Below are 25,053 nucleotides of genomic sequence, written 5' to 3'. Positions count from 1 at the left end.
CCCCACGCCATCTCGACAGCCCCCCGAGCGAAGTCTTCTTTATGTCTTTAACAAACGTCCCGAACAGCTTTGTCTTTTCTGGTCTGGACAATGCTTTTCTGCAGCAACATCTACAGGACTGCTGAGTGCGGCGTGATCCCGTTTAGAGGCAGGGAGCAGCACCGAATCTGGGCGCCCAGAGGCCCCAAACTGAAAGCTCCGTGCCGCCCGGGAGCGGCCGAGGGGCCCCTTCAGCCTTCTGCTGGGCCCAGGGAAAGTGTGGAAGGGGTTCCAGGCCTGGAGCCGCAGGGAAGGGGTGGCGGTCCCTGGTCTGCGCCGGGGAAATGCCTGCGCGTTCAGAGCCCCCCAAGGGAGCGCGCTCCCCCAGGTGACGGGTCTATACTGACCTCGGGTTTGTACCAGCAGCTGCCGGCTCCCCCGCCCCACCTCCCTGTGCTTTCTGTGCAGTCGGGACCCTGGCCTGCAACTTACGTTCCAGTCGATGGTGACAAAGAAAGGGTGGCGCTTGATCTCCTCCACGCCGTCCAGGCCAGCACCTGCCGTGACCACAGAGCAGAGATGAGCATCAGAGCAAACCCGTGACTGCAGTTCTGACGCAGCAGGGAGGGGGCTGGGGTCCTGACGCCCTCCAGGGGGAAGGAGCCCCAGCTGTGACCTCTTCTGCCAGCTGCCCCCTCACAGCCCATAGCGGCCACCACTCAGCCCTGCAGAGCTGTGACCAGGTGAGGTGGCAGAGAGGGGGGCGGGCAGGCTAGACCCTCCTGCTGCAGGTGTGGGGATGCCCGGGCACCTGGGCAAGGAAGCGGAGGCCCATCCCAGTCTCCATCAGAGCCAGCATCAGGCCGGGCCTTCCAGAGGATGAGAACACGCAGGCGAGGGCAGGGTGGAGGCTACAGTGCAGAGAGCCTTGTATGGCTGCTCTGGAGCTTACAGGGAAGGGGAAGGAAGCCAGGGCCTGGAGAGGCTGTTTCTAGCAGGACGGGAACCTGGAGAGAGACGGAGGTGGCCTGTGTCCACCTGGGCCTGCGCGAGACAGAGGTTTCTTGTCACCTGGACACTGTGTACAAACAGTGCTGCTTCGCCGGCTCCTTCTGCCTAATCTCTCCCTGGCTTGTTGCTTATGTGAAATCCTGAGCCCCAAGGGAGGAGGGATGCGTGAGGGCGTGCAGAGGACTTCGGACACCTAATGGTAGACACATGTCGTCATGCACTTGCTGAAGCCCGTAGCTACCCCTCCCAGAGTGAACCCTGATGTGAACCGCGGGTTTCAGGTAGTAACGACGTGCCGATACTGCTTCACCACTTCTAACAAGCGCATCAAATCAGCAAAAGCTGACGCCAGGGGACACTGCGTGCAGGGGGTGACGGAGCATGTGGGACTCGCTGTACCTTCTCTTCCATTTTTTCTGCAAACTTAAAATGGCTCTAAAAATAACTCTATTAATTAAAAAAAAAACCCAAACCGAAAATCAAACAGCCAAGCCCTAAGGCCCCATGAGGTCTGCGTTTTCTCCAGGATGGGAAGGTGAGTCAGGGAGGGGCCGGGAAGCAGCGCAGATGCGGGAAGGGGTGGCAGGCGGCCTCGGGCCGGGCGACTCCTGCTCCGGCTTTGTCTGGGGAAACGGGTCCTGCGTCTCAATCGACCAGGTCTTGTGTGAGGCCCACACAGGCTTCCCGGTTCTGCACCCCGAGCGCTGGGGCCCAGCCCCGCCCCGTTCAGAGGCTCGGCCCGCATCTGCCCCACTAGGCTGAGCCGCCCCCTTCATCCCCGGGAGGGAAGCAGGCGGCTGGGAGGCCGGAAGCAGGAAGGTGTGGAGGACAGCGCGAGGCCCCCCGAGCCGCCGTGGTCACCGCGGAGCCCCCTGCCCGGCCTTGCCGTCCAGCCTGAGAAGCGAGAGGACCCTCTCCCCGGACGCCGGGGGTCCCGGGAGACACAGCCCACTGTGGGCTCATGGCTTCCTGTTGTCATCTCCGGCCCTGTTTCCTGGTCAAAGCCGTGACATGGGCAGAAAAGGAGGCGCGAAGCTGCCCGTGGCATCGGGGTCACCTCTAGGTGGACGAGGGCCCAGCTAGCTCCCACTCCCTGGGGAAGCCTGGCCAGACCATCACCCTGGGAAAGAGGAGCCCCTGGCCTTGTCACCACGCTGGACTCCGGTGACCTGGTGATCGTCACTTTGGTACGCAAATGGACGAACAAGGGGAGGAAGCTGTCAGCCCCGGAATTTCCCCCTCTAGGGACACGGGGAAGTGCCGCGGGGCTGACACACCACAGGCGTTTCCCCCGCTAAATGCCGCCAATACCCAGTGCCCTGGGCACCATCCCTACTCTCTAGATAAGGAACCAGCCTGATGGAGGCTGGGTAACGTGCCCAGGACCAAACCGGAGTTTAGGAGCAGAACCGGAAGACAGATTCCGCTCCCCGTCCCAGAACCCCACCCCGATGTGTGTATCCAATTTGGCCTTTCTCCTGAGACATTAGGATATAATAAGAAATACATATTTTGGTCTTTGTCTCAGGCTCCTGGCCAGAGCTCCTAAGACGCTCGTAATTTCCTGAGTGGTAAGAATGATGGAAGCATCTCCTGTTTTTTTTTTTTTTTTTTTGGCGGTACGCAGGCCTCTCACTGCTGTGGCCTCTCCCGTTGCGGAGCACAGGCTCCGGATGCGCAGGCTCAGCGGCCACGGCTCACGGGCCCAGCTGCTCTGCGGCATGTGGGATCTTCCCGGACCGGGGCACGAACCCGCGTCCCCTGCGTCGGCAGGCGGACTCCCAACCACTGTGCCACCAGGGAAGCCCGCATCTCCTGTTTTGATGTCTGGCTTTGGTCACTGGCTCCTGGAATGGCTCCAGGCATGAAAGAGGCATCTCTTGTCATTCATAATAAGCCCCTCTCAAGCACACCTGAATTTGTCTTAATGTGGTGACTTGTGGAAAGACCCTACAGACGGAGCCAACCCCGTGACGAGGCCTGGAACTTTCATCCACGTCTGATGAACTCGCCCACACGCCCCAACCGCAGGGAGCAGAGAAGGGCCGAGACTGAGTCCAGTCGCCAACGGCCAGGGATTGAATCAATCACACCTACATAATGGAACCTCCAACAAAACCCGAACACCAGGGTTAGGGGAGTTTCTGGGCTGGTGAACAACCAGGAGGGTGGCTCCCCCCAAACCCTGAAGGGACAGAAGCGGCTGGGCTGGGGACCCTTGTGGACCTCGCCCTATGCACCTCTTCATCTGGCGGCTCATCTGATCTTGTAGAACATCCTTTGTAATACATTGGTAACAGTAACTCACTAAAGCACTTTCCTGAGTTCTGTGGTCTGTTCTCGTGAACTATCACAGCTGAGGAGGGGGTCTTGGGAACCCTGGGTTTACAGTTGGTGGGCCGGAAGCACATGGACAACCTGGCACTTGGGACTGGCATCGGAGATGGGGTGTCTGGTGGGAGCGACCCTGACCCTGGGGTCCGAGATAACTCTGGGTGGTCAGTGCCGGAACTGAGCTGAATCGTAGGACACACAGTCGGTGTCTACAGAGAAATGGAGGATCAGTTGGTGTGGAAAACCCCACACGTCTGGTGTCAGGAGTGTTGTTATGAGTAGAGAGAAACAGTTTTATTGAGGACCTCACGCTGAGGACCCTCCAGATGTCCGTGTCCATCCCTTGCTGTGTAAACCCCTGACCTGAGTCCGGAGATCTGGTCTCAGCCTGAGCATCCCCAGCTAGAGGCCCTCCACAGGTGCCCAAGCGGCTGCTGGAACAAGATGTCGAGAATGAACAGTCTGGCTTCGCGCCCACCTGCGTGCAGCCCTCCTTTGATGGAGACCAGAGCTCGGGACTGAAAAAGGCTTCTGGCCACGACGATTAAAGAGAAACGAAAAACCGCCTCTGATTTGTACCTCTTTCCGCTCTTTTTGGTGAACGCGGGTTGCGTTGCCAGAAGCTCTGTGGGTTAGTCTAAGGTGGGAGGCTGCTGCTCACACGCTGAGCCCAGGGAGAGGCACCTGTACAGTGACTCACTGACTGTGTGGCTTTGAAACATCTACTTTGCATTTTGTACCCACTGCATTTCATGCTCATTTGTCATTTGCAAGAATGCTCTGCAAGAATCAAAATGAAGTAAAACAGAAAGGAAATACGGGTGTTGGTGTAGCTACAGTTGTTTGCTGGTTCCAGCTGGGCTGTCTCGGGCGCCTACTCAGAACATTTTTATCTGCATCTTCGTTCTTCCACTGCAGTGAGATTTTGCACCACGTTCGTGCTTCGAGGCCTCAACAAACACTCGAGAGCGAATTAACACTTTGGTTATTACTCAAAAATTCCAGGTGTTCCAGAGGCGAAAACGTAAAAGAGAAAGAATTTCTGCACAGAGTTCTCTAAAGCCTTTGTCAACCTTCCTAGGGCACATGGGGTCATTATTGGATTCTAGTTCCATTTATCCTCTCCTGAAACATGTTAAAAGAGTCTACTTTGTGCTGGACAATTCCTTTTTGTTTAATACATTTGACAAACGGCAGCGAGCAGAGGTCCGAGCTGGGACAGTCCAGAGATTGTGTCTGTGTCTGTCTCTGAGTCTCGGCTGACTTGCTGTGGGATCATCACCAAATGCACTCAAGTCTCACTCTGTCCCCAAGAGGCGGGCTCACGAAGAATTGACAAGAACAGGTACTTATGGACAGAAACACGGAGAACGGAAGAACAGCATTCTCTCTATGCAGTTTGGCGAGTCTCGATTAAGATCCCCAATGCCTGGCAAATACGCAGAAAGAGTTCACTGGGGCAGCAGATTCAAGAGTTCATGCTTATTCTCTGGTGTAGGAACATTTAATTACTTTTGTTCCAAACGCTTTTGGGCTGTCTTCCTGAACCTCTGTATCTGGACCCCCGTCTCGGTTTCTCCGCGTTGGTCGAGGGGTAGCTTTGCATCGCACTGGAACTGTCTTCCACCGGCACGTGGCTGGAAAACGCAGTGCTGTGCCTGAGGCTGGGACCTGTTCTACGGCCCTGGGTACCTGCAGCCCTTCCACCTCACATTTTTAACGAGGCGACCCCGTTCCTTTCCTCCTGGGCTTAATCATCAACGGGCTTCCACTTTCACAGTAAATCATCTCCAAAAGGTTTGGGGATTGGCCAAAATGTTTTGCTTGAATCTTCCTGCCCACAGATAGCTTTGGGAAATGTTTAATCCCTGGACCCTTTGTGACTCTGTTGAAATATTTGTTTTTGTCGTTTGAGAGTCACACAGAGTCCCTCTCTAATTCTTTTGGGCATGTTCAGAATAAACTCACGTCTGGCTCTTTTCCTTGCACACTTTGTGTGGGTCTGGTCTACCGGACCCGCACACCCCTAAAGGCCAGTCCATAACCACCCCGTATTTGAACACCAGGTCTGCTTTTTCGCTTCTCAATCACTTATAGATCATCTACACATTTTTAGTCTTAAAGTATTGTCGATCAGCTTGAAATTTCATTTACTGTTTAAAATCTTTGCTTGGCGTGGCTTGTGTCTCCTGGGACCTGCTGGCTGAGGCGGGGCCCCGGCAGCACCCTCAGGGCTGGCTTGGGACCAGCAGCTCCAAGCCAGGGGCTGGGGCATTCGCTCAGCCTTGACCAAGCCGTCAAAGGCTGGCCCTTTACAAGAGGTCACAGCGATGCCCGTGGGACTGGAATGAGATGGTTGGAGCCCAGAGCGGACTGTGTTTGAAGTCAGATCAGGAGAGCACACCCTCTGGAGATCGAGTCTGGAACGGAAAATGGAAACACGAGAAACAGAAGCCCTGGGCGAGTGGACGGGCCCCGCCCACACGCGTTCTCCAGTCACCAGCAGTAGTTTACCGGATGCGCTGTTTTATGCTCACGGGCACGTCTAACGCCTTTCTAACCTCTGCCCCGTGTGCCCCCAGGAGTCCAGCATGTCCAGGACTTAAGTTACAGATGCTCACAGGGGTGAGCTAGAGACGCCCCAAGAGGGTCTTTCTCTAATTCATGACTAGAACGATCGATCCTCTGAGAAACAAGACTGCCGCGCTCCGCCTGCCGCGTCCTTCCGAGGGTCCCGACCGGGGGACGTCGCAGCCCCGGCCTGGCCCAGGCCGGTCCGCCTGCCCTGCCCTCCCAGCCCCCCACCCAGGCCGCCTGGAGGGCACGCGTGCTCTCACGTGCTAGTCTTCTCCGCTTCTGCAACTGCGCCCGTGACGTTTCTCGGGCCCAGAGCTCACGCCCCCCACTGCCCCCTCCCCAGCACACGCACAAGCCTGCAGATGCCGCCCAAGCGTCCCAGGCAGCCCTGCCGGGCGGGCATTTTGCACCTGCTTCCATCAAGTGCGAAACCCAAATAATCCAGTTTTCCAGCTGCCGGGTCCACACGCCACCGTGGTGGAAATACACTCAAATTTGACTCCATTTCAGTAAAATCTCTCCACTCACGGCATGGAAAACCACCCGTTCCCTCCCTGCCCTCCACTGACCGCCCAGCCCTGCCAGGCCCGGCCCGGGTGGGGGCCTGTCTGCCTTCTCCATCTGTCTGTCCCTCCAGCACCGCCCTGGCCCTGCCCCCACCCCTCAGCCCCGGCGTCCTGCCCGGAGGAGGGGCCTCCCTCTGGCTGGCTCCTCAGGTGTCTCAGGTCTGCAGGGGAAAGGCGGGGGGATCTCTACCCGAGATTTCTGGCCTCTTTGCCCACACGGCTGTGTTTCCCACGCGGCAGCATCCTCTACCTGTGTGTCACCAGCACCTGGCACAGGTGCATGGGGCACTTCACTGAGCAGGGCACACTGCCGTCAGCGGTGGGCTGGAGACTTTGACTCGGACGCTTTGGGTGAGGGCAACGCATCTTAAGGGGACAACGTGGGGGAAAGGCCAGCTCTAGCCTCGGCAGCCATGCCGCCTTGGGCAGGTGATCTGGGGCGAGGACCTCGGTCTCGTCACCTGCCGAGCGTGTGACATCAAGCAGAAGAACCTCTGCCATTTCTTCCACTGCAGATGCTATGGACACCCTCTCGGAGGCACTGAACTGGGATCCTCCAAATTCAGACGGTGAAGTCCTAACCCCAGAACCTCAGCACGTGACCTTACTTGGAAATGAGGTCGTCGCAGATGTGATTAGTGAGAACCTCTGCCGTTTCTTCCACTGCAGATGCTGTGGACACCCTCTCGGAGGCGCTGAACTGTGATCCTCCAAATTCAGACAGTGAAGTCCTAACCCCAGAACCTCAGCACGTGACCTTACTTGGAAACGAGGTCGTCACAGATGTGATTAGAGAGGATGAGGCCACACTGGGGCAGGGTGGCCCCGGATTCAGTATGACCGCTGTCCTGATCAAGAGGGGAAATCTGGACAGACAGGTCTCTTGCACAGTTCAAGTGTCAAGAGACAGAGATCTGGGCTGATTTGAAGGTAACGTGGTTAAACCACAGATCTACGTGAGGAACCGGGGTTTGGGTGAGGCCTTCTGATACTGACGAACTCCCCAAATGGCCTGTGAACAAGGCTCAAGGCGATCAGAAGGGGAAGAGTCCCAGCCTCCCAGTCTAGCTCCCTGTGCAGACCAAGATTAATCTACTCGACATAATTTCCCCACCTTAAGGCTAAAGATTTTCAGGCAATTAAATTTAGTGGCTGACCCGGGTCAAGTTGGGTGAGCAATAATTCCGACTATAATTTCTTCTTATGTGAGTCTGGACATCTTGGATATGAAATACTGCTGCAGGATGGTCCATAACTCCTGGAAAGCTTTATGATAATTCACTTTAGAAATTATCTGAAGGGCAATCTTTGGTCGTGGATGGGCCATTTTCCATGCTTCTGTGGGCTCCACTGGGCTAGTATCTTTTTTTTTTTTTTTTTTTTGCGGTACCCGGGCCTCTCACTGTTGTGGCCTCTCCCGCTGCGGAGCACAGGCTCCGGACGCACAGGCTCAGCGGCCATGGCTCACGGGCCCGGCCGCTCCGTGGCACGTGGGATCTTCCCAGACCGGGGCACGAACCCGCGTCCCCTGCATCGGCAGGCGGACTCTCAACCACTGCACCACCAGGGAAGCCCTATCTCTGCTTTTTTATGCATTTATTTGTCAAACACACTAGAGTGTTTCCTACGTGTCAGGCACTGGTCCAGCTCTTTACGTCTTCCTAGCAACCCTCTGAAGAGGTTCTGCTATCACCCTCAGCTCACAGGGCGGGAAAGCAGGCACAGAGAGGGGCAGCCATCTGCTCAAGGTCGCCCAGCAAGTACCTGCTGGGGGTGGATCCCGCCCCTCTGCTTGGTGCTGCCACTCAGGGCTCCTCGCTAGCTCCCTCCCCCGCTCACGTCTGTGCTCCCTCCACGTTCCAGCAGCCCCCCCCGGTCCCTGTCCCTTGAGGTCTCCCCCCGCTCTTTCTCATGGCAGCCGAGGGGTGTTTGTGTGCCCCATCTTTTACCATCCTAGAGGCCCCATGAGAACGAGGGCCACAGTTTTGCTCCGCTGTTTCCCCAGCGCCAGAGCCTGGAAAGTATCAGGGAACCGGTGTGTGTTTCTGGGTCACATATACATCGTCCCTCTCCTTCCTAATTAAAGGGCCCTTAGTATCTGCCGACAGGAAGGCAGGCCAGGCCCCAAGCCCCCGACGAGTCCACACTCTTGCCATCTGCCCGTCTGGGCAGCTCCGAGGCCAAGGATGCGTTCCTGCACCACACAGGAGTCTCTGAATATCCCGTGTTTCTCTCAAAACCAAATTTTACAAAACTAGGCTTTTCATCATAAAACGAGTGTGTGTTATTGATTAAAGAATCAGACTATTGACGTGTCTGGGGTGAAAGGAAAAGCTCACCTCCCCACCCGGCCCTCCACACTCGCTGCTAACAGCTACTTGTGTGTTTCCAGAAATTTTCTTTGCTCACCTCCCTCCCTCTCTTCTAAAAATAGGATCATTCTGGACATTTGCTATTTTTCCTTAACTCTTCGTTTCTGGCTGAGACGCATCTCCGAGCCAGTGGTGCAGACCTGCCTCACCTCCCGGGTAGATGGACCCCGCTTCCCTGAACCGTCCGTCGGTGGTGGGAACGTGGGCTCCTTTCTTCCCCTCCTTCCTGCACTAACAACATCCCGTATGTCTCTGGGTACTTGTGCGACTACGTCCTAGGAAACGTCCCAGAAGTGGAATTACTTGGATGAAGAGAACGTGCTTTACTTTGACAGACATTTTCAACTGACGTATGGAAAGATCAGGGCAAAAGCACCTCCCGCCGAGGGTTCCTCTGTCCTCACACCTCACCACAGTGGATGGTTCCAGACATGGGCCGCCATGCCGGCTCGAGAGGCTAAAATGGTCCAGAACGTTTCTACAGTTAGGAAGAGGGCACAGCCCCTGCGGAAGATGGTCAGGTGGCTCCTCAATAAATTAAGAATAGAATTACCACAGGATCCAGGAACTCCCACTTCTGGAACTCAGGGTCTTGAAGAGCTATTTGCACACCCATGTTCGTAGCAGCGTTATTTACAACAGCCAAAATGTGGGTCAACCCAAATGTCCACGGATGGAGGACGGATGAGCACAGTGCGGTACACCCGTCCACGGAATATTATTCAACTTAAAAATTAGGGAAATTCTGACATCTGCTACAATACGGATACATCTCGTGGGCATTAGGCTAAGTGAATAAGCCAGACACGAAAAACCAAATTCTGTACGCTTCCACCGACGTGAGGCCCCAAGGCGAGTCAAAACACAGAGACAGAAAGCAGAAGGGTGGGGGCCAGGGGCTGGGGGAGTGCGAGTGGGGGTTTCTTGTTTCATGGGGACAGAGCTTCAGTTTTGCAAGATGAAAAGAGTTCTGTGGATGCATGGTGTTGACGCTGCCCAACACTGCAAATGTACTTGACTACTGACCTGTGCCCTTAAAAAACGGTTAAGATGATACACTTTTTGCCATGTGTAGTTTACCACAATTGGAAAAGACAGGAGGGGGATAAGATATCACAAAGAACTGTACAGGCACTCACTGGTTAAAAAGTATAGCAATTATGCAAAGCAAGAAAAAAATTGCTCTGGCTGTAGCCGCTTTACGACATAGGGAGGTCTTTAGGTAAAAACTGAAACCCTCACCTCATGCTTGGGTCTGATAAATACACCATTTTATTCCTCAAGACTGCGATTTTATGTATTATCTTTCTTGTGTTTTTCTAAATCTTGATACCTTTTGTCCAATTTTTCCACAGAAAGAAAATTCCATATAAAATGAAAACAAGTTGAGATTTTCACACAATTCATTAAATCCAATTACAGTGAAATTTCAGGGAGTTCGCTACAGGCGAAGGGAGAAGAATTATATCCTCAGCTCAAATTAAAGTAAAAAAGAATCAAGTTGTGAGCTAAAGATAGTTCGAGGGAGGGTGAGGGTTGAAACTTGGAGAGAAAAGGAGGGCGGAGGGCGAGAGACCCCCATATCCTATTTTACACGAAACACCGAGCCATTCTCCATCACTCCCATCAGAGAGTCAGTCAAACTGGGGGGGGACTGTTTTTAATTAGTTACCTCCCAAAGGTGGACGGTCAGCCTGAGACCGTCAGTACGGAGCCCCAGTATTCCCCCAGTTGCCTAAAAAGCAGGCATTTCTGAAACACCAGAGGGACGTGGTGCCCCAGACCTGCACAGTCCGTCAACCACAGGGACCAGAAGATGAGTTATGATGGGGCCGGTTTCCTAGGATGCATGATGAGGTGAGGGGGGCCCCGGGATCCCGGGGGCGTGGGGGGCACACGTGGGACCCTGTGCCCACAGAGCTGGGAGGCTCTGGTCAGGAGCCACCTCGTGCTCCCTTCAACATGAATGTGATGCCTGGAGCTGCAGCAGCTGTTTTGTGATCGTAAGGCACCATGTGTGAGGATGAAAAGGCAATACACTGAGGATGGTAAACGAAGAAGACAGACCTATCTGGGCTTTTGAGAGCAATAGTTCAGCTGCCCAGCCAACGCTTACAACCCTCTACTGCAACACGGCTTGTAATGTGAGAAGAATAAACTGCAGTTTGAAACATTAAATTAGCCGGGTTAAATAATTTTAAATTATTTAAGAGTTCTTTACTTTGCAGCTAAAAGCAATTCTTAGGGATATACCTCTTTTCGTAAGTGAATCTAACATTTCTCCTTTTATCTACTTTGTAGTTTTGTGAGGATCTGAATGAGATAGTAATTTTATTAGTGCAGAATTCCATGTGGATCATTGTCATCCCGAGAGGAACCAGAGGCTCAGGAAGAGAAATGACTTATTTACCTGGCTTGTGAAAGAACCAGTCGGCAGAGGAATGTGAGAGGCCGTGTGCCTGCCTTGCCCAGCGCCCCTGGCCTCTCAGTGCTGTACGGAGAGCCCGTGTCTACGCTGGATGGGGGCAGAGCACCAGGAAGGAGTCACAGAATCAAAATAAAGGGGTAATTAACCCAAAGTTAATTGTTGGGATCAAACATTAAAAGATTGATGATACCAGACTGGGGCGGGGCGCTAGACTGGGCAGGCTCAGGGGTTCAGACAGGGGCAGAAGTGATGTGCAAAGATGTTTACGTGCACTTTGATGTTTCACAGCTCTGCAAACCGGATTCTGAGGCAGGTGTGTTCTAAATCGGGTTAAGATCTGCTGAGCTGCACGACAAGTTGGCCTTAGACTAGCAGAGATCATTTCAGTGTCTCTCTTGAACTGATGGAGACATTAACGAAAAGTAATCAATTAATTCATGATGCAGATCAGAACTGGGCAAACCATTATGATCTCTCTGTAACATTCAAAGACAAATTAGATGGGGTGGCTTTTCCAGGGTTGTCTTTAGTTTACGGAGTTCTAAAGTACCACCATTCTGTGTAAAAACGGTGACTGTTAGCACAATACTTGGGCAGCGACCGTGTGTTTTTGAAATCCTCAGAGCTCGGACAACACGTGACAGAACTTCCCCCACTGCGTCAGGGCCTTTTGCTGTCAGAGAACGTGGTGAAATGCGGGGCCAGACCAGAGCAGAGTGTGAGCATGTGGGCGGCCCGGGGCGGGCCCGGGGGCTCAGCGAGTCTTACCCAGCCGGTTGCAGGGGTTCCGTTTGAAGAGGGCTCTCAGAAGACTCTGAGCCTCCACGCTGAGGAACTGCGGCATGCCCAGCTTGGCTCTGAAAAGCACAGTCGTATTTTCGGGTAAGAAGGATGAGCCCCAAAGGGAGCAGGGCTTTCTTCAGGGCTCTGCGGCTCTGCAGTCAGCGTTCACAGACAAACCCAATCACATCCACGTGACCCAGAGCAGCTGTTTACAACAGCCACATAATGATTCACTAAAAATAACAAGGCCGCTAAAAATAAACAAGCATGATCCCACGAACATACAGAACATTTTAAATGGAAATTCACTATGGTTTCCAAGACAACAACAAAAAAGGCTTTGGAGAGATGCCAGCATGGTTGACATTTTAGGACCCTCCTCTTGGCTTGAGGGCACAGCTGGATTCTCTCCTCTGCCTCTGGTGTGGTCTGCGGCAACACCTGGGAAAGGAGGGCCTTGCAGCACCTCGCTTTGGGAACCATGTGTCCACAGTTTGCGGCTGCCCCTTCAGAAATGCTGTCACTCCCAACGACAGGTTACAAGTTCACACCTGGGATTTGCTGGCGGGAATTATTCTTGCTTTAGAAAAAAAGGTCTTGTTCCCTCTTAAAATTAAAAGGAACAGAGGCCATCAAAAACAAAAAACAAAAAAGACCAGAGTAGACTGTAGTTACGCATGTCATCCACAGTGTAAGGTCACGTGATACAGGGAAACATCGTTTACATCCTCTCTACGGGGTGTCTTCCATGAACTGCTCTCCTTCTATTTATATAATGATGTATCTACAAAACCGTAAGCTTTGCAGGTGCCTCCTGGTTCTACAAGCGTGGCGTGTCCACCTGCAGGCAGAGTTTGAGAGAGCTGGTCGTGAGGCCAGGCACCTTCGTGGATTCTCCTGCAGGTGCGGTGGGCCCAGCCTCTCACTGAGCAGGGGGACAGTAACTTGGCGCCTGCCTGATTCCAGGGCCACTTCCTCACCCCGTCCGCCCTCCGTCAGCTTCTCTCTCCCAGGGCTTGCCCTCTGACATCTCGCTCAGAGGAAGCCTGCTCTGATGAAGATGTTACAGCAAGGGACTTCCCTGGCGGTCCAGTGGTTAGGGCTCTGCGCTTCCACTGCAGGTGGCATGGGTTCGATCCCTGCTCAGGGAACTAAAATCCTGCATACTGCGCAGCACGGCCAAAAAAATAAAATGATGTGTTTTTTTTATTTGTTTTTTCTTTTGTTTGTTTTTTAAAAGCTATTACGGCAAGACTGGCTCTGGGTTTAGACTTCTTTCTAGGGTTCTAAGAGCAAAACCCATTCTTGTGTTAAAAGATTCTTCATGAGAATTAAGGAGAAAATTATGTTCATACTCAGTGACTCGGGCCGTATATTTCCTGCTGATGTCAGGCAGGAGAGCTCAGGCACGTGCACGAACGGGTCAACAGGCAGAGAAGGGAAGGCTCTCTCAGGAGCCCCTGTGGCCCTCTGCCCCCTGAGCCTGCACTTTTGAAGGTCACCAACCATCATGTCTAAAGACCTTGCCGTTGGACAACTTAGATGATTTTTACTGATGGAAAACTTTATCTTTGGTAGGAGATTTCATCAGAATCACTGAGAGATGCCACTGGCTTCACCCACTGACATGAAAATGCCACGAATGCTCTTTACCGTTACTGCCCACTGAACAGTCCCGCTTTTGAAGACCGAAGCTCTCGATATCAGAAGGCGCTAACGCGTACTGGGGTGGGTCCCAAGGTGGGTGTTGTACTCACTTGAGGATGAGGGCCATGGTCTCCTTCCTGTCCTTCCCCTGGAATGGCAGTGACCCCGTGAGCATCTCGAACTGCAGACCAACAAGAACAGAAGCAAGCGTTCAGAACCCACGAACTTCACAGTGGTGAGACCCAGACAGGCAAAATGCAGCCCAAGTGCACGCACCCATTCAAAATGTGGTCAGTTAAGTGCAGGCGCTGGCCTACATGCTTGGTGTACAGCAGCGAACAGAACTGCATTGTGGACCTTGGCATTCAGCGGGGAGACGGATGGATGATGGGCACAGTAAACGCTCAGCTCCACGGCCGTGAGAAGGTGCTCAGCGCCATGGAGAGGGGGATGGGGACCTGCAGCCATGGCCACACACCTTCCACGGGGTCGACTGAGGACCCGTCCTTCTCTGGAGGGTGCCATGGAGGGGCTGAGCGAGGAGGGGAGGACAGGGGTGGGGAGAGAGTGCTCCGGGTCCAGGTCGAATGGGAGGGTGCTCTGCGGACCCTGACTGCCCTGCAGACTCATCACCGTGACGACCCTCCTCCTTCAGGCTGCTGTGACCCACCTCCCCAGCTGTTACGAGACACCGAAAGTGGAGGGGACGAGTCTGTCAAAGGAGTGAGCAATTCAGGGAGGAATGTCCTGTGCCCGAGAGCAAGGCGGCGGGACCGTTCCTGGCATGTGGACCGTGGCGGACAGCAGAGGCTGGGCCTCTCCTGGAAGAGGCGAGGGGCCAACCTCTCCGGTCACCTTCTCCAAAGTCCAGGGGCATTTCCCGTCTCATGGGGGCAGGAGGTGCAGGGACCCGGGGAGCCCAGGCCCGCTCTGCTCTCACTGCCTGTGGACCCTCGGGGCACAGAGCTTCCTGGGCACGGGCACCGCCACCTGAGCTAGGGATGCGTGAAGGTCATGCCCTGTGCCCGGGAGACCCTCACAGAGACGCGTGTTCGCAACACAAGATGACAGGGCCCGTAAGAGCGTCACAGCAAAGCACCAGCCATCAACAGCTGGGGAACCAGAGGAGGTTCCAGAAGTGAGTGTGGGGAGCCTGGGAAGACGTGGAGGAAACAAGTGGGAAGAAGCCTGACTGGGGGCATCAGCTCAGAGCAGGTCACTTTCCTCCTCCCTTTCTTGTCCCTCCTCCTTCGCTACCTTTTTTTGGTTTGTTTTTTGCGGTACGCGGGCCTGTCACTGCTGTGGTCTCTCTCGTTGGGGAGCACAGGCTCCAGATGCGCAGGTTCAGCGGCCATGGCTCACGGGCCTAGCCGCTCCGCGGCATGTGGGACCCTCCCGGACCGGGGCACGAACCCGTGTCCCCTGCATCGGCAGGCGGACTCTCAACCACTGCACCACCAGGGAAGCCTCTCCTTCGCTTTGACTTCTCTTCTCTCTGTTGTTTTTCTTTCCATCTTTCTTTTTATGTCCTCACTGCCCCTTTTATTTCCTTTCAGCCTCTCCATTTATTTCTTTAACATGCAATGATTTTGACCAGAAAAAAGTATGAAAGGCATATTTTATATTTATGGGACAGATTTTATTAATATATCTAGAAACAGATGAGGGGGATGGCATATTCCCATTCCCCTCTCCCCCAGAAACCTCACAAAACTAACTCCAGGTGGCTTTGATGTGTGTGTGGTTTTAGCTGCAGTTTTCTCTGCTGTGCTGGCCAGTAAGACAGTCCTCTCCAGGCTCGGGCCGGCCTCCTGCTCTTTTAAATATCATTTCCACAGAGACACACGTGGCATTCTATGACTTCAGAGCATCGGGCAAGGGTTCCCTGGAGAACTGCTGTATGGTCACTCGTGAGCCCAGCCTACATCTTTTTTTTTTTTTTTTTTTTTTTTTGTGGTACGCGGGCCTCTCACCGCTGTGTGGCCTCTCCCGTTGCGGAGCACAGGCTCTGGACGCGCAGGCTCAGTGGCCATGGCTCACGGGCCCAGCCCCTCCGCGACATGTGGGATCTCCCCGGACCGGGGCACGAACCCGTGTCCCCTGCATCGGCAGGCGGACTCCCAACCACTGCGCCACCAGGGAAGCCCCCAGCCTACATCTTTAAGGGCTTCGCGAGTATCCCTGGGATCCAGGGACAGGATGAAGCCTGTGGTCTCCCTCTGGGAGCCCACCCCACCCTCCAGAGGAACGTGCTTCTCAGGCGGATGCGGACTTAAGAATTGGAATCACTCCCGAAGACGCAGAGCTGTAACCTCGGACCTGGGAGCCGGTGTCGGGAAGACAACATCAAACTTCCAGTAAAATCCGCAGCGAGGGTGCCGAGGCCCCCGTGCCCGCCCCCCACTACACACCCTCCAGACAGGGTAACGGGGAAGCACCCACGTGGACAGGAGCAGAGCCGAGGATGCAAAGTTACCCTGCAGAGGAAGAGGCTACCCTGAAGGTGTCACCAACATGTCTAAAGAGAGGTGATCGGTGGGAAGGTAAGCAGAGCGGGACGTCCCCGTGGCTTCTGGCGTGGAGACGGACTGCACCCCAGCAGAGGCTATTCAAGGTCTGTATAACCACGAACACGGCAAGCGCCACCAGCGCCCTGGCAGCTGACGCTCACGGAGCCCTTGTCAGGTCGCGAGCCTGGGCCCGTCACTTGCCTGTATTAATGTGCTTAATTTGTTGTGATTCTGTCTTGGGAGCAGTCTTCTCATTACAGCCTGACTTCCCTCGTAGGTGGCTGACGGGGGGGGAACGCACTGACCCTGGAGACGGGGGCACCGCCCCGCGTGGTGTGACGTCACCTGCTGTACGCCCGTGAGCTGGCATCCCGGCCGGAGCCGTGGGAACTGCCTCCCGAGCTGGTTTGACGTGTCTGCCCCCCACAGACAAGGGCCAGCCGTCCGTGCCGACAAATCCAACACAGCCAGCGCTTCCGAGCCCACGGGGCCGGGGACCAGAACCGAGAGACTGAGCGTGGCCTCCTGGGTACCAGCCTAGGGGCACCCAGCTGATGCCCTGCACCGTGAGCAGGACCCAGCCCAGAGGTCCCGGGGCGAGAGGCATGCGTGTGGGAAGGAGGCTCTGCCAGTGCTGGCCGAGCGGCGCGCCTCAGTTTCCTCGTTTGTGGAATGCACAAGGAGGGGGCTGACAAGCCGGGAATGCCACGGTGCTCCTCCCATCCAGTCAGTGTGAGACTCACAGCCTCGGAAGTCTGGCCCACGCCGAGGGCCCGGGCCCGGCGGGCCCGGCTGCGGGGATGGGTGGGGGGAGGGGGAAGGGAGGAGAGGAAGGACCGCGTGAGGCGGGGGGACGGCAGCCAAGCCCGCTTCTGTTGTGACTACAGACCGCCCTGGCGTTTGCTGCACGCTCTGTCTGCGAACACGTGACCCAAAGAAAATCCAAGTTTCTAGATGCAGATGTAAAAATGCTTCACTCTACGTGTATTTTGGTTCATGGTGATTTTGATGACTAAGTGGAGGGATTCTGTGTTTGAAATAAGAAAAATATGTTTAATCTGGAGATAGCTGCATCCCTTCAAATCCTCCTGCTAAACCCGTAAGAGCGTTAAGGATAAAGGTTTGACTCTTAACACATTTGCATCCTAACTTGAATCCCAGCTCTGTTTCCTGATGGTGGGAGTCTGGAGGGGGGACAGAGAGGAGGCTGCCAGGAAATGCTAGGGTCAGGAATTGGTGGCCCCCCTTGTCCTGAGTCACACAACGGGCACTGTTTTCCTCGGGTCACTCCTGGACCTCTGAACCCCAGGAGTGGGCGGGCGCTCAGGGGACAGCCACGCGGGCACCTTGGGGACCGCAGATGCCACGCCACAAGCACGTCAAGCCATAAGCACATATTACCATGAGCACATCATATCCCAAGCATACCATACCATTAGCACACCATGACACGAGCATGCCATACATACCAGGAGCACGCCACACCATACCACGAGCACGCCACACCGTACCACGAGCACGCCATACCATGAGCACGCCAAAGGACCACCAGTCTGCGCTCTGCGTGTGGCCCCGCCGGTTCACCACCTCGGGCGCCATGTACTCAATCGTCCCGCAGAACGAATAGGCTCTCTTGTCGTGGTCGATGGCCTCCTTACTCAGCCCGAAGTCTAAAAGAGAAAGAGCACACAGTGCTCAGTCTCCGGGCGGCACCTGGAGCCCTGCTGCCCGCCGGCCCCCCTCCCACCGCTGTCCTCTTGGGGCCAGGCTGCCCACAGAAGCTGAACCAAACCCGATACCTCCGGGTCAGCTTCTATAGGGACCCACACATTCAGGAGTGCCCCCGAGGGCGCCTAGAAACTGCATTCCTGACGCCTGACACCAATTCCCCGGGAGCCTGTTTTTAGCAGGCCACCCTGGACCTCAGCGGCCCCAGCGGAGACGCCTGCAGGGCTACTCCGAAGGAGGGGCAGGAAGACGGCGCTCGTTCTGAAGGAAAGGGCGGGAAAAGGGTTACGAGCAGGAGGCCACTCGGGAAGGAGGTCCCCGGCTGGTGAGGCACGAAGGGGAAGGCAGACAAGGTGGGCGGGGCTTCAGAGCATTTGCCATGGGGTATCCTCCCCTGGACCTTGTCCATAAAACCTTCCGCCAAGGCCGTCATCCTCCAGTGCCCGTGTTACTGCACCCAGTGGATGAAGGACGCAGTGAACACGCTGGTTCTAGGATCACAGAGCCCTCCACGTTCGCCGTCTGTGAGTTTAAGGTTGACATCCCTTCTTCCTGGGGCCGCGTGAGGACCAAGCGAGCTCACGGCTAGGTGAGAGTCCCCAGCGCCCCCATGGGGCTGCTCCCTCACTACCGAGGTGACGCACTCAGCACATCAGAGTCTCGGGGCTTGTTTGACCACAATGACTAAACAGAGGAAGCCAAACCTCTGTAATATGACACATAAATTTAACGTGGCAGCTCATACTTATTCCAGCTACCTCCGTACACGTGAGATCTATATAATACACGTGCAGCTCCTCACTCAGCAGAGAAAACCGGTCAGGTACTAGCAGAACCTTCAGTCTCCACAAAATGCCACGCGGGCACTTTTGAACTGTCTTAACCAGTTGTAGAAGTCAAGTCAGGTTTACTTTCTCAGCTTGTTAAGGGTTAATTTCTTCTGCTGTTCTACACGTGGGAAGGCACAGAAGGCCCCAGCAGGTCAAACTGGACTCATTGCGGGGGCAGGTCCCACCAGCAGACACTGCGGACGCCCTTGGACCTGTGCGGCCCCTGGCAGGAGGTCGCCGTCTAAAGGGTCTGTCAGGTGAGTGCCGTGCTCTTGTGCGTAATTCATGAGAAATTTAAGAAGTCTCACTGTCTGACATGAACGAGCAGTAACTGTCAATCGCTCTGTGCACTCTGCTGGGACTGGGGGTCCATCAAGAACGGGGTGAACCAGCCCAGAGAAGGGAACAGGCAGCAGGGAGACCACATGGCGTGGGGCTGAGAAGCAGAGGACAGGAGGCTCTGAAGACAGAACAGGGGTAGAGCAGGTGTCCCGCCTAAGCAGAGACAGCTGCCCCTGGAGGCGAGGGGGGAGCATTTGCGCAGGGACAGCTCGCTGGTGGACACGGGGAGCGGGTGTGAGTGGAGACCAGGCCAGGACCCGGCCAGCGGGGGGCCAGCGGAATGGCCCCCAGAGACGTCCACGCCCCAACCCTGGAACCTATGAATAGGTCACCTTACCTGGCAGAGGGGGCCCTGCTGTATCTCGAGAAGGGAGGTTATCCTGGGGCGCCAGGACGACGCACAGTAAGTACAAGGTCCTTACGTGGACTTGGGGGCAGAGGCCATAGTCAGAGAGAGACTGGGGTGCTGCCCCCTGGCTCTGAAGGAGAAGGATGGGGCCGTGAGCCCAGGGAAGTGGGCAGCCGGAGAGGCGACAGGACCATCCTCCCCTAGGGCCTCCACAAAGGAGTGCACCCCTTTTGATCTTAGCCCTGTGAGACCTGTTTTGGACTTGTGGCCGCCAGGGCTGTTAAGATGATGAGCTGATGCTGTTTTGAGCCACTGAGGTTGGTAATTGTGACACAGCAAGAGGAAACTAGCACAAGCGGGTGTCACAGAACAAGGGGGGGCGGTGCTCATTCTGGCTGAACCGACGGCAGTGGGAGGGGTCTGAGGTTTCAGTGGGGAGATCGGCCCCGCAGACATGCTAAGATGAAATTCTTGAACGAAACATCCAGTGACGCTGAGAGTCAGCAGGAAAGGCGCTAGAAGGGTCTTAAGTCAGAGGGAGAGAAGGAAGGAGGGCCGACCTGGGAAGCATGAGCGTCCCCGGGAAGACACACACCAACAGAACTAAGCCACGGCCACGGGGAAGGCAGCCCTGTGTGCACACGCTGGTGTGATGAGAGAGAGGGCTTGAGCTCTGGGTCGGCCCCCAGGTACCAGGGGCGCCGGGGTGACGTCACCGCTCGGTGGCGGGTGGAATTTTACAAACCTGTGATCTTAATATGTCCCTCTTCGTCCAGGAGGATGCTGAAAGAAAGGAGGGGAAACAGATGCTTTAAAAGAGAAGAGACACACGGAAGGGCACGGAGACCCCAGGGGAGCCGCCCAGGCCCTTGGGCAGCACTCTCCACGCTGGCTGGGGGGCGGCAGGTCACCTGCTGTTCGCAGACGTGGCCTTTAGACCACTGCTTCCTAGTCGGCAGCTTCTGCTGGGTCAGGAGCACAGGCACATCCGCGGTGTGTGGGGGGCAAAGGGCACCCCCATGTTCTTGTGCCTGGCTCAGCAGGCTCACATGGGGACTGCAGGTGTGAGACCCTCTCAAGCCCAGGGGAAGGTCTGGGGGCCCCCCAGGCTGTCTGTCCTGCATGAATGGGCCTGAGAGCGTCCGCAAGTGCCCTGGCTTGTGCAGACGCAGAGCTGCTCAGAGGGGACTTCCTGAACCCAGGCGGGCCCTCGACGGCTAGAGCCCGCTCTTCTGGCCAGACCCCTCCACGAGCCCCGCCTGACCCTGGGAACCACTGCGACCTCCGGGGGAGTCTGTGACACCTCAGGCCTCAGCCCCCGGGAGCCATGTTGTGGGAGCCGGTCCCAAGGGGCCCCTCCTGGTGCCCTGGACCAAGCTCTCAGTATGCCGGCATCTGACGTCCAGATGCCCCACGGGGAGCGCTGTCCTGTTCCTCCCAGCTCTCTGCAGTACGGCGAGGCTGACGCCCACGGAGGGCGGAGGGAACGTCTGAGGGGATGGACGCAGGCGAGCCTTCCACGAGGCCCTTCTCCAGCCCATCAGCCCACAGGCCCCCAGGGCTCCTGGCTTGCCCTGTTTCTTTCTTTGCTGTAATTAAACTCTGTTCCACCAGCTCCTGGGAGGCACCAGCCCAGATCTAAAGAGACCAGGACGTGGGCTGTGAGGATTAGTATGTGGTACGTTAAACATGTGGGAAAGGAAGGAAGTTCTGACACAGGCTACCACATGGATGGACCTCGAGGACATCACGCCGAGGGCAATAAGCCAGCCACAAAAGGACAAATACTGTGTGACCCCCCTTACGTGCGGTCCCCGGAGCAGCGAGATCCACAGAGACAGACAACAGAAGGGAGGGTGCCAGGGGCTGGGGGAGGGCGGTGGGGTATCATGGGGACAGGGTGTCCATTTTGCCACTTACGTGTGGTCCCCGGAGCAGCGAGATCCACAGAGACAGAAAACAGAAGGGAGGGTGCCGGGGGCTGGGGGAGGGCGGTGGGGTATCATGGGGACAGGGCGTCAGTTTTGCAGGATGAAAGAAGTCTGGAAGATGGATGGTGGAGACGATCGCACAGATGGTGTGAATGCTCTTAACACGACTGAACTGTGCACTTGAAAATAGTCAAGGTGGTAAATTTTATGTCATGTTTATCTTACCACAATTTTTAAAACGCTGCCATGGGAATAAAAATCATACCTACTGTTTTATGGAAATGGGAAGGGAAAAGTCACAGTGTATAATTAAGATGACAATTTATAATGAAAGAAGCGAATGTTCTTATCTTTGCTTTTCAGTTATACTTAATCTTTGCCCAGAAGTGAGCAACTTTCATGATTAACTCCCTACTAATTCTAATGGAAACAAAATCCTTTCTCTTCAATCCTGCAATTCCATATTACTATTTTTAGCTATAAAGATCCCTTTGACCTTTAACTAGAGGGAGAATCGGGGTGCTGCCTTCATGGGGCAGAGCTCACAGCGGAGGGGAGCAGGTCGGCAGAGCTGGCTGTGACAGCGGCCTCAGTGCCTGTTTTCCGAAGGCGAGGCTGAGTTTGCAGGACACGGCTCTTACGGGGATACTCAGGAGAGAGCCTTTCACGGTTATTTAAACATCATTTACACGTGCAGCCAGTGAGGCTGTACCCAGCTGGTGGTTAGGCTGATGCCGTGCGTGGGGAGCACTTCCCTCTGGTCACAGGCAAATACGCTTTGCATCAGGGACATACACAACGTTCCTGGTCTCTAGGCAAACCCAGGCGTTTCCCTTAAACGACTGCCACTTCTCAGAGCAGAGTTTGCATTTTTCTCAGTTCCCTGCAGGTGAAGAAGGGACCAGGAACAAGGGCTGGGATCTACTTCCTGTGCCCTCAGGGCCTGGGCTGCCTTGTGCTCCAAGCCTTGGGGTCCCACCAGGCCCCACATATCCAGGGACAGGCATGGACCTCAGTCTATAGGGGGACAGGGGGCCGTTATCAACCACGTCACAGGCCAGAGGGAGAAAATCATCAACTTCGCGGCAGGGACCACTGTCAGGTCAACCAAATGAACTTAAAACAGCATCCGCTAGATCCTTCCTTTTCAAGTGGATCCTCCTAGTCTGTGCAGCTCTACACAGAAAACAGCAGGAAAAGAACCTGAAGTAAGAACATTATTATCTGGAGGGACTTTAAAAAAAGATTTAGACTGGATTAGCAAAATATCCTAGAAATAGTATTACAGATGATCATTGCCAAAGACACACAAATCTTATTGGAATTTGGGCTGGGAATCTGGTGCCACTGTCTTTTAGAAAAACTCAGAAAGGCTCATCTGACTCGTCACCTAGAAATGGGCCTGTCGAGACAGCTGAAAGGGCTTTCCAAGGTGGAGGTGGAGATGGGGAAGAGACCGGCACAGAAGACACACACTAGTGAGGGGGTGGCGTGTGAGACATTCCCAGTGCAGGATGGGTCCCACCTAAGGAGGGAGGGCAGGGGCTGTGGGAGGAGGAATGGTGGGCTGCCTACCTGCCCAGCCTCCTCTACCTGCCCAGCCTCTCCACCTGCCCAGCCTCTCCACCTGCCCAGCCTCCTCTACCTGCTCAGCCTCCTCTACCTGCCCAGCCTCTCCACCTGCCCAGCCTCCTCTACCTGCCCAGCCTCCTCTACCTGCCCAGCCTCCTCTACCTGCCCAGCCTCCACTACCTGCCCAGCCTCCTCTACCTGCCCAGCCTCTCCACCTGCCCAGCCTCCACTACCTGCCCAGCCTCCTCTACCTGCCCAGCCTCTCCACCTGCCCAGCCTCCTCCACCTGCCCAGCCTCCTCTACCTGCCCAGTCTCCTCTACCTGCCCAGCCTTCCCATCTGCCCAGCCTCCTCCACCTGCCCAGCCTCTCCACCTGCCCAGCCTCCTCTACCTGAGCAGCCTCCACTACCTGCCCAGCCTCCCCTGGACCACAGGGATGCAGGCCCGGCCCTGCCTCCCTTGGAGGGTGTTACGAGGGTCAGGTGAGAATGGGCTGGGACCATCCCACACAAACCAGCACAAGCCACACCTATGTCTGGGCACCTTTCCAGGGGCGGGCAGGTGGAATCCCTGCCTGTGGGGCGCTAGCACCGGAATGTCCCCAGGCTATGCCCTCCCTGGGGAATTAAGTACAGGGACAAGGCGACGTGGGCAGCAAGAGGGCCCTGCCCTGCCTTGTCCTCACTCACTTTTCTGGCTTCAGGTCTCTGTAGATGATGCCCAGGCTGTGCAGGTGGTCTAGAGCCAAGGCCAGCTCAGCCAGGTAGAACTTGACATCCTCCTCCGTGAACATCACCTGGCAGGAGAGAGAACAAGACTTCAGCCTGCTCTGTGGCTGCTGGCTTTAAAGACAGAGGCACTCAGCCCCACGAAGACTCCGCTCCGCTCTGCAGACCGCGGCCCCCAGACAAGGCTCCTCCAACTCCTACAGTGGAAACATGAGTTCTCAGCAAAGTTTTAGGACCAGTGAAGGGGAGGGGGCGCTCCTCACACAGCCGCTGGGCCTTGTGGGCGGAGCCCCGGGCAGAGTTTCCTCCCCCGACCTTTCCTGCCCCACAAACCATGCAGCTCTGGAGTGTGTTTCTGGGTTTATGTTTTAATATGTGTGCTTCTAATGTAACACTTTAATACAAAAAACTAAACCACACTGTGAAGGTCTGATTACAAACAGGCCTGAAGGATTTACTGAAAATATGTCTCAAATTTCATCCCTCCTCCCTTCAAGTTCACCTCTTCCCCCCTTTTGGGTTTATGCAAACTAGGAACTGCCGTCTCCCCAAAGCGGGACGAGTCCCACCAAATACGACCCGCCCGTGGAGCATCGGTGGGCGCCCCTTGCCGGAGAGGCTGGTGGGAGAGGGACGCTGGTCTAGCTAAAACACACACGAGGCCATGGCGCCCAGCACACCTCAAGGTCATTGTCTCCTACTGTTTCCCTGTCCCTGCGGCTGTGAGAACCGCATGTAATTTGGTAGTCACCTTACCAGCAAGCCAGATGGTACCAGAAACCATTCTTTACCCGCACCATGAGAAACGAATGTCACAGAGACTAGAAGCCCCTGTCGTGACTGAGTTCCCTCTGAAGGCAGGTGCGTGAAAAATCAATACATGATCAGAAGGTTGCCTGGAAAGCTCAGGATAAGGGCAATTTGGGGGATTGAACCGTGACTACATCAGGCTAATGACGGCGGGGCACATCCATTTCACAAAAGGGATGCCTCCCAGTGGGGAGGACGTGCACCCCAAGTCCTGGATGACATTTGGGTACCACCAACCCTCGTTGCCCCTCTGGCCTCTGGAATCTCCTGTTCTGCCTTCCACGCTCGGCCGGCACCTTTCCTGGTTGGGTATTTCTTTTCTACATTGGTCAGCATACTCAGTGCGCTTCCCTGTGAGAAGGATTTCCCCGTAGGAGATCCTGCTGGCTGTCGAATTCTCTTTGGCCCGACCTTCTCCATCTCTGTCCATAACCACACAGGCACATCTACAGCTCAGTGCTCAGGGGCGGCCGTATGACTCTCCTTGGCCGCTCTTAGGGCACAGATCTGCGTGGCCTCCAAGTGCAAATGACAAAGGGTTTCTCTGTGGGAATG

General features: G+C 55.4%; 1 protein-coding gene and 1 long non-coding RNA gene across 6 annotated transcripts in view; both read right to left on the bottom strand.

The window, feature by feature from the left end:
- RPS6KA2 (ribosomal protein S6 kinase A2) overlaps positions 1-25,053 on the bottom strand; it is a 359,802-nt gene that overhangs the window by 39,964 nt on the left and 294,785 nt on the right. For all 5 annotated transcript variants that reach the window (XR_007470469.1, XM_049695209.1, XM_033403996.2 and 2 more), the window contains 6 exons: positions 23,650-23,756; positions 20,202-20,239; positions 17,735-17,877; positions 13,808-13,878; positions 12,036-12,124; positions 472-536 (listed from right to left, as the gene is read on the bottom strand). Coding sequence is in view for 4 of the 5 variants with exons in the window: in XM_049695209.1 (XP_049551166.1) it covers positions 472-536; positions 12,036-12,124; positions 13,808-13,878; positions 17,735-17,877; positions 20,202-20,239; positions 23,650-23,756 (513 nt within the window). In the remaining variant the exon portion in view is untranslated. The remainder of the gene's footprint in view (positions 1-471; positions 537-12,035; positions 12,125-13,807; positions 13,879-17,734; positions 17,878-20,201; positions 20,240-23,649; positions 23,757-25,053) is intronic.
- Positions 20,256-23,641, bottom strand: LOC125960619 (uncharacterized). Its single transcript, XR_007470474.1, has 4 exons — positions 23,370-23,641; positions 23,158-23,192; positions 23,033-23,085; positions 20,256-22,980 (listed from the first exon to the last, which is right to left on the bottom strand). It is a non-coding gene; the product is annotated as an uncharacterized LOC125960619 (long non-coding RNA).

This window comes from Orcinus orca, chromosome 12, assembly GCF_937001465.1.
Source record: "Orcinus orca chromosome 12, mOrcOrc1.1, whole genome shotgun sequence".
In the NCBI taxonomy this organism is placed as follows: domain Eukaryota; kingdom Metazoa; phylum Chordata; class Mammalia; order Artiodactyla; family Delphinidae; genus Orcinus; species Orcinus orca.
The sequence above is the reverse complement of the archived record's forward strand: the minus strand, read 5'-3'. Positions and strand labels throughout refer to the sequence as shown.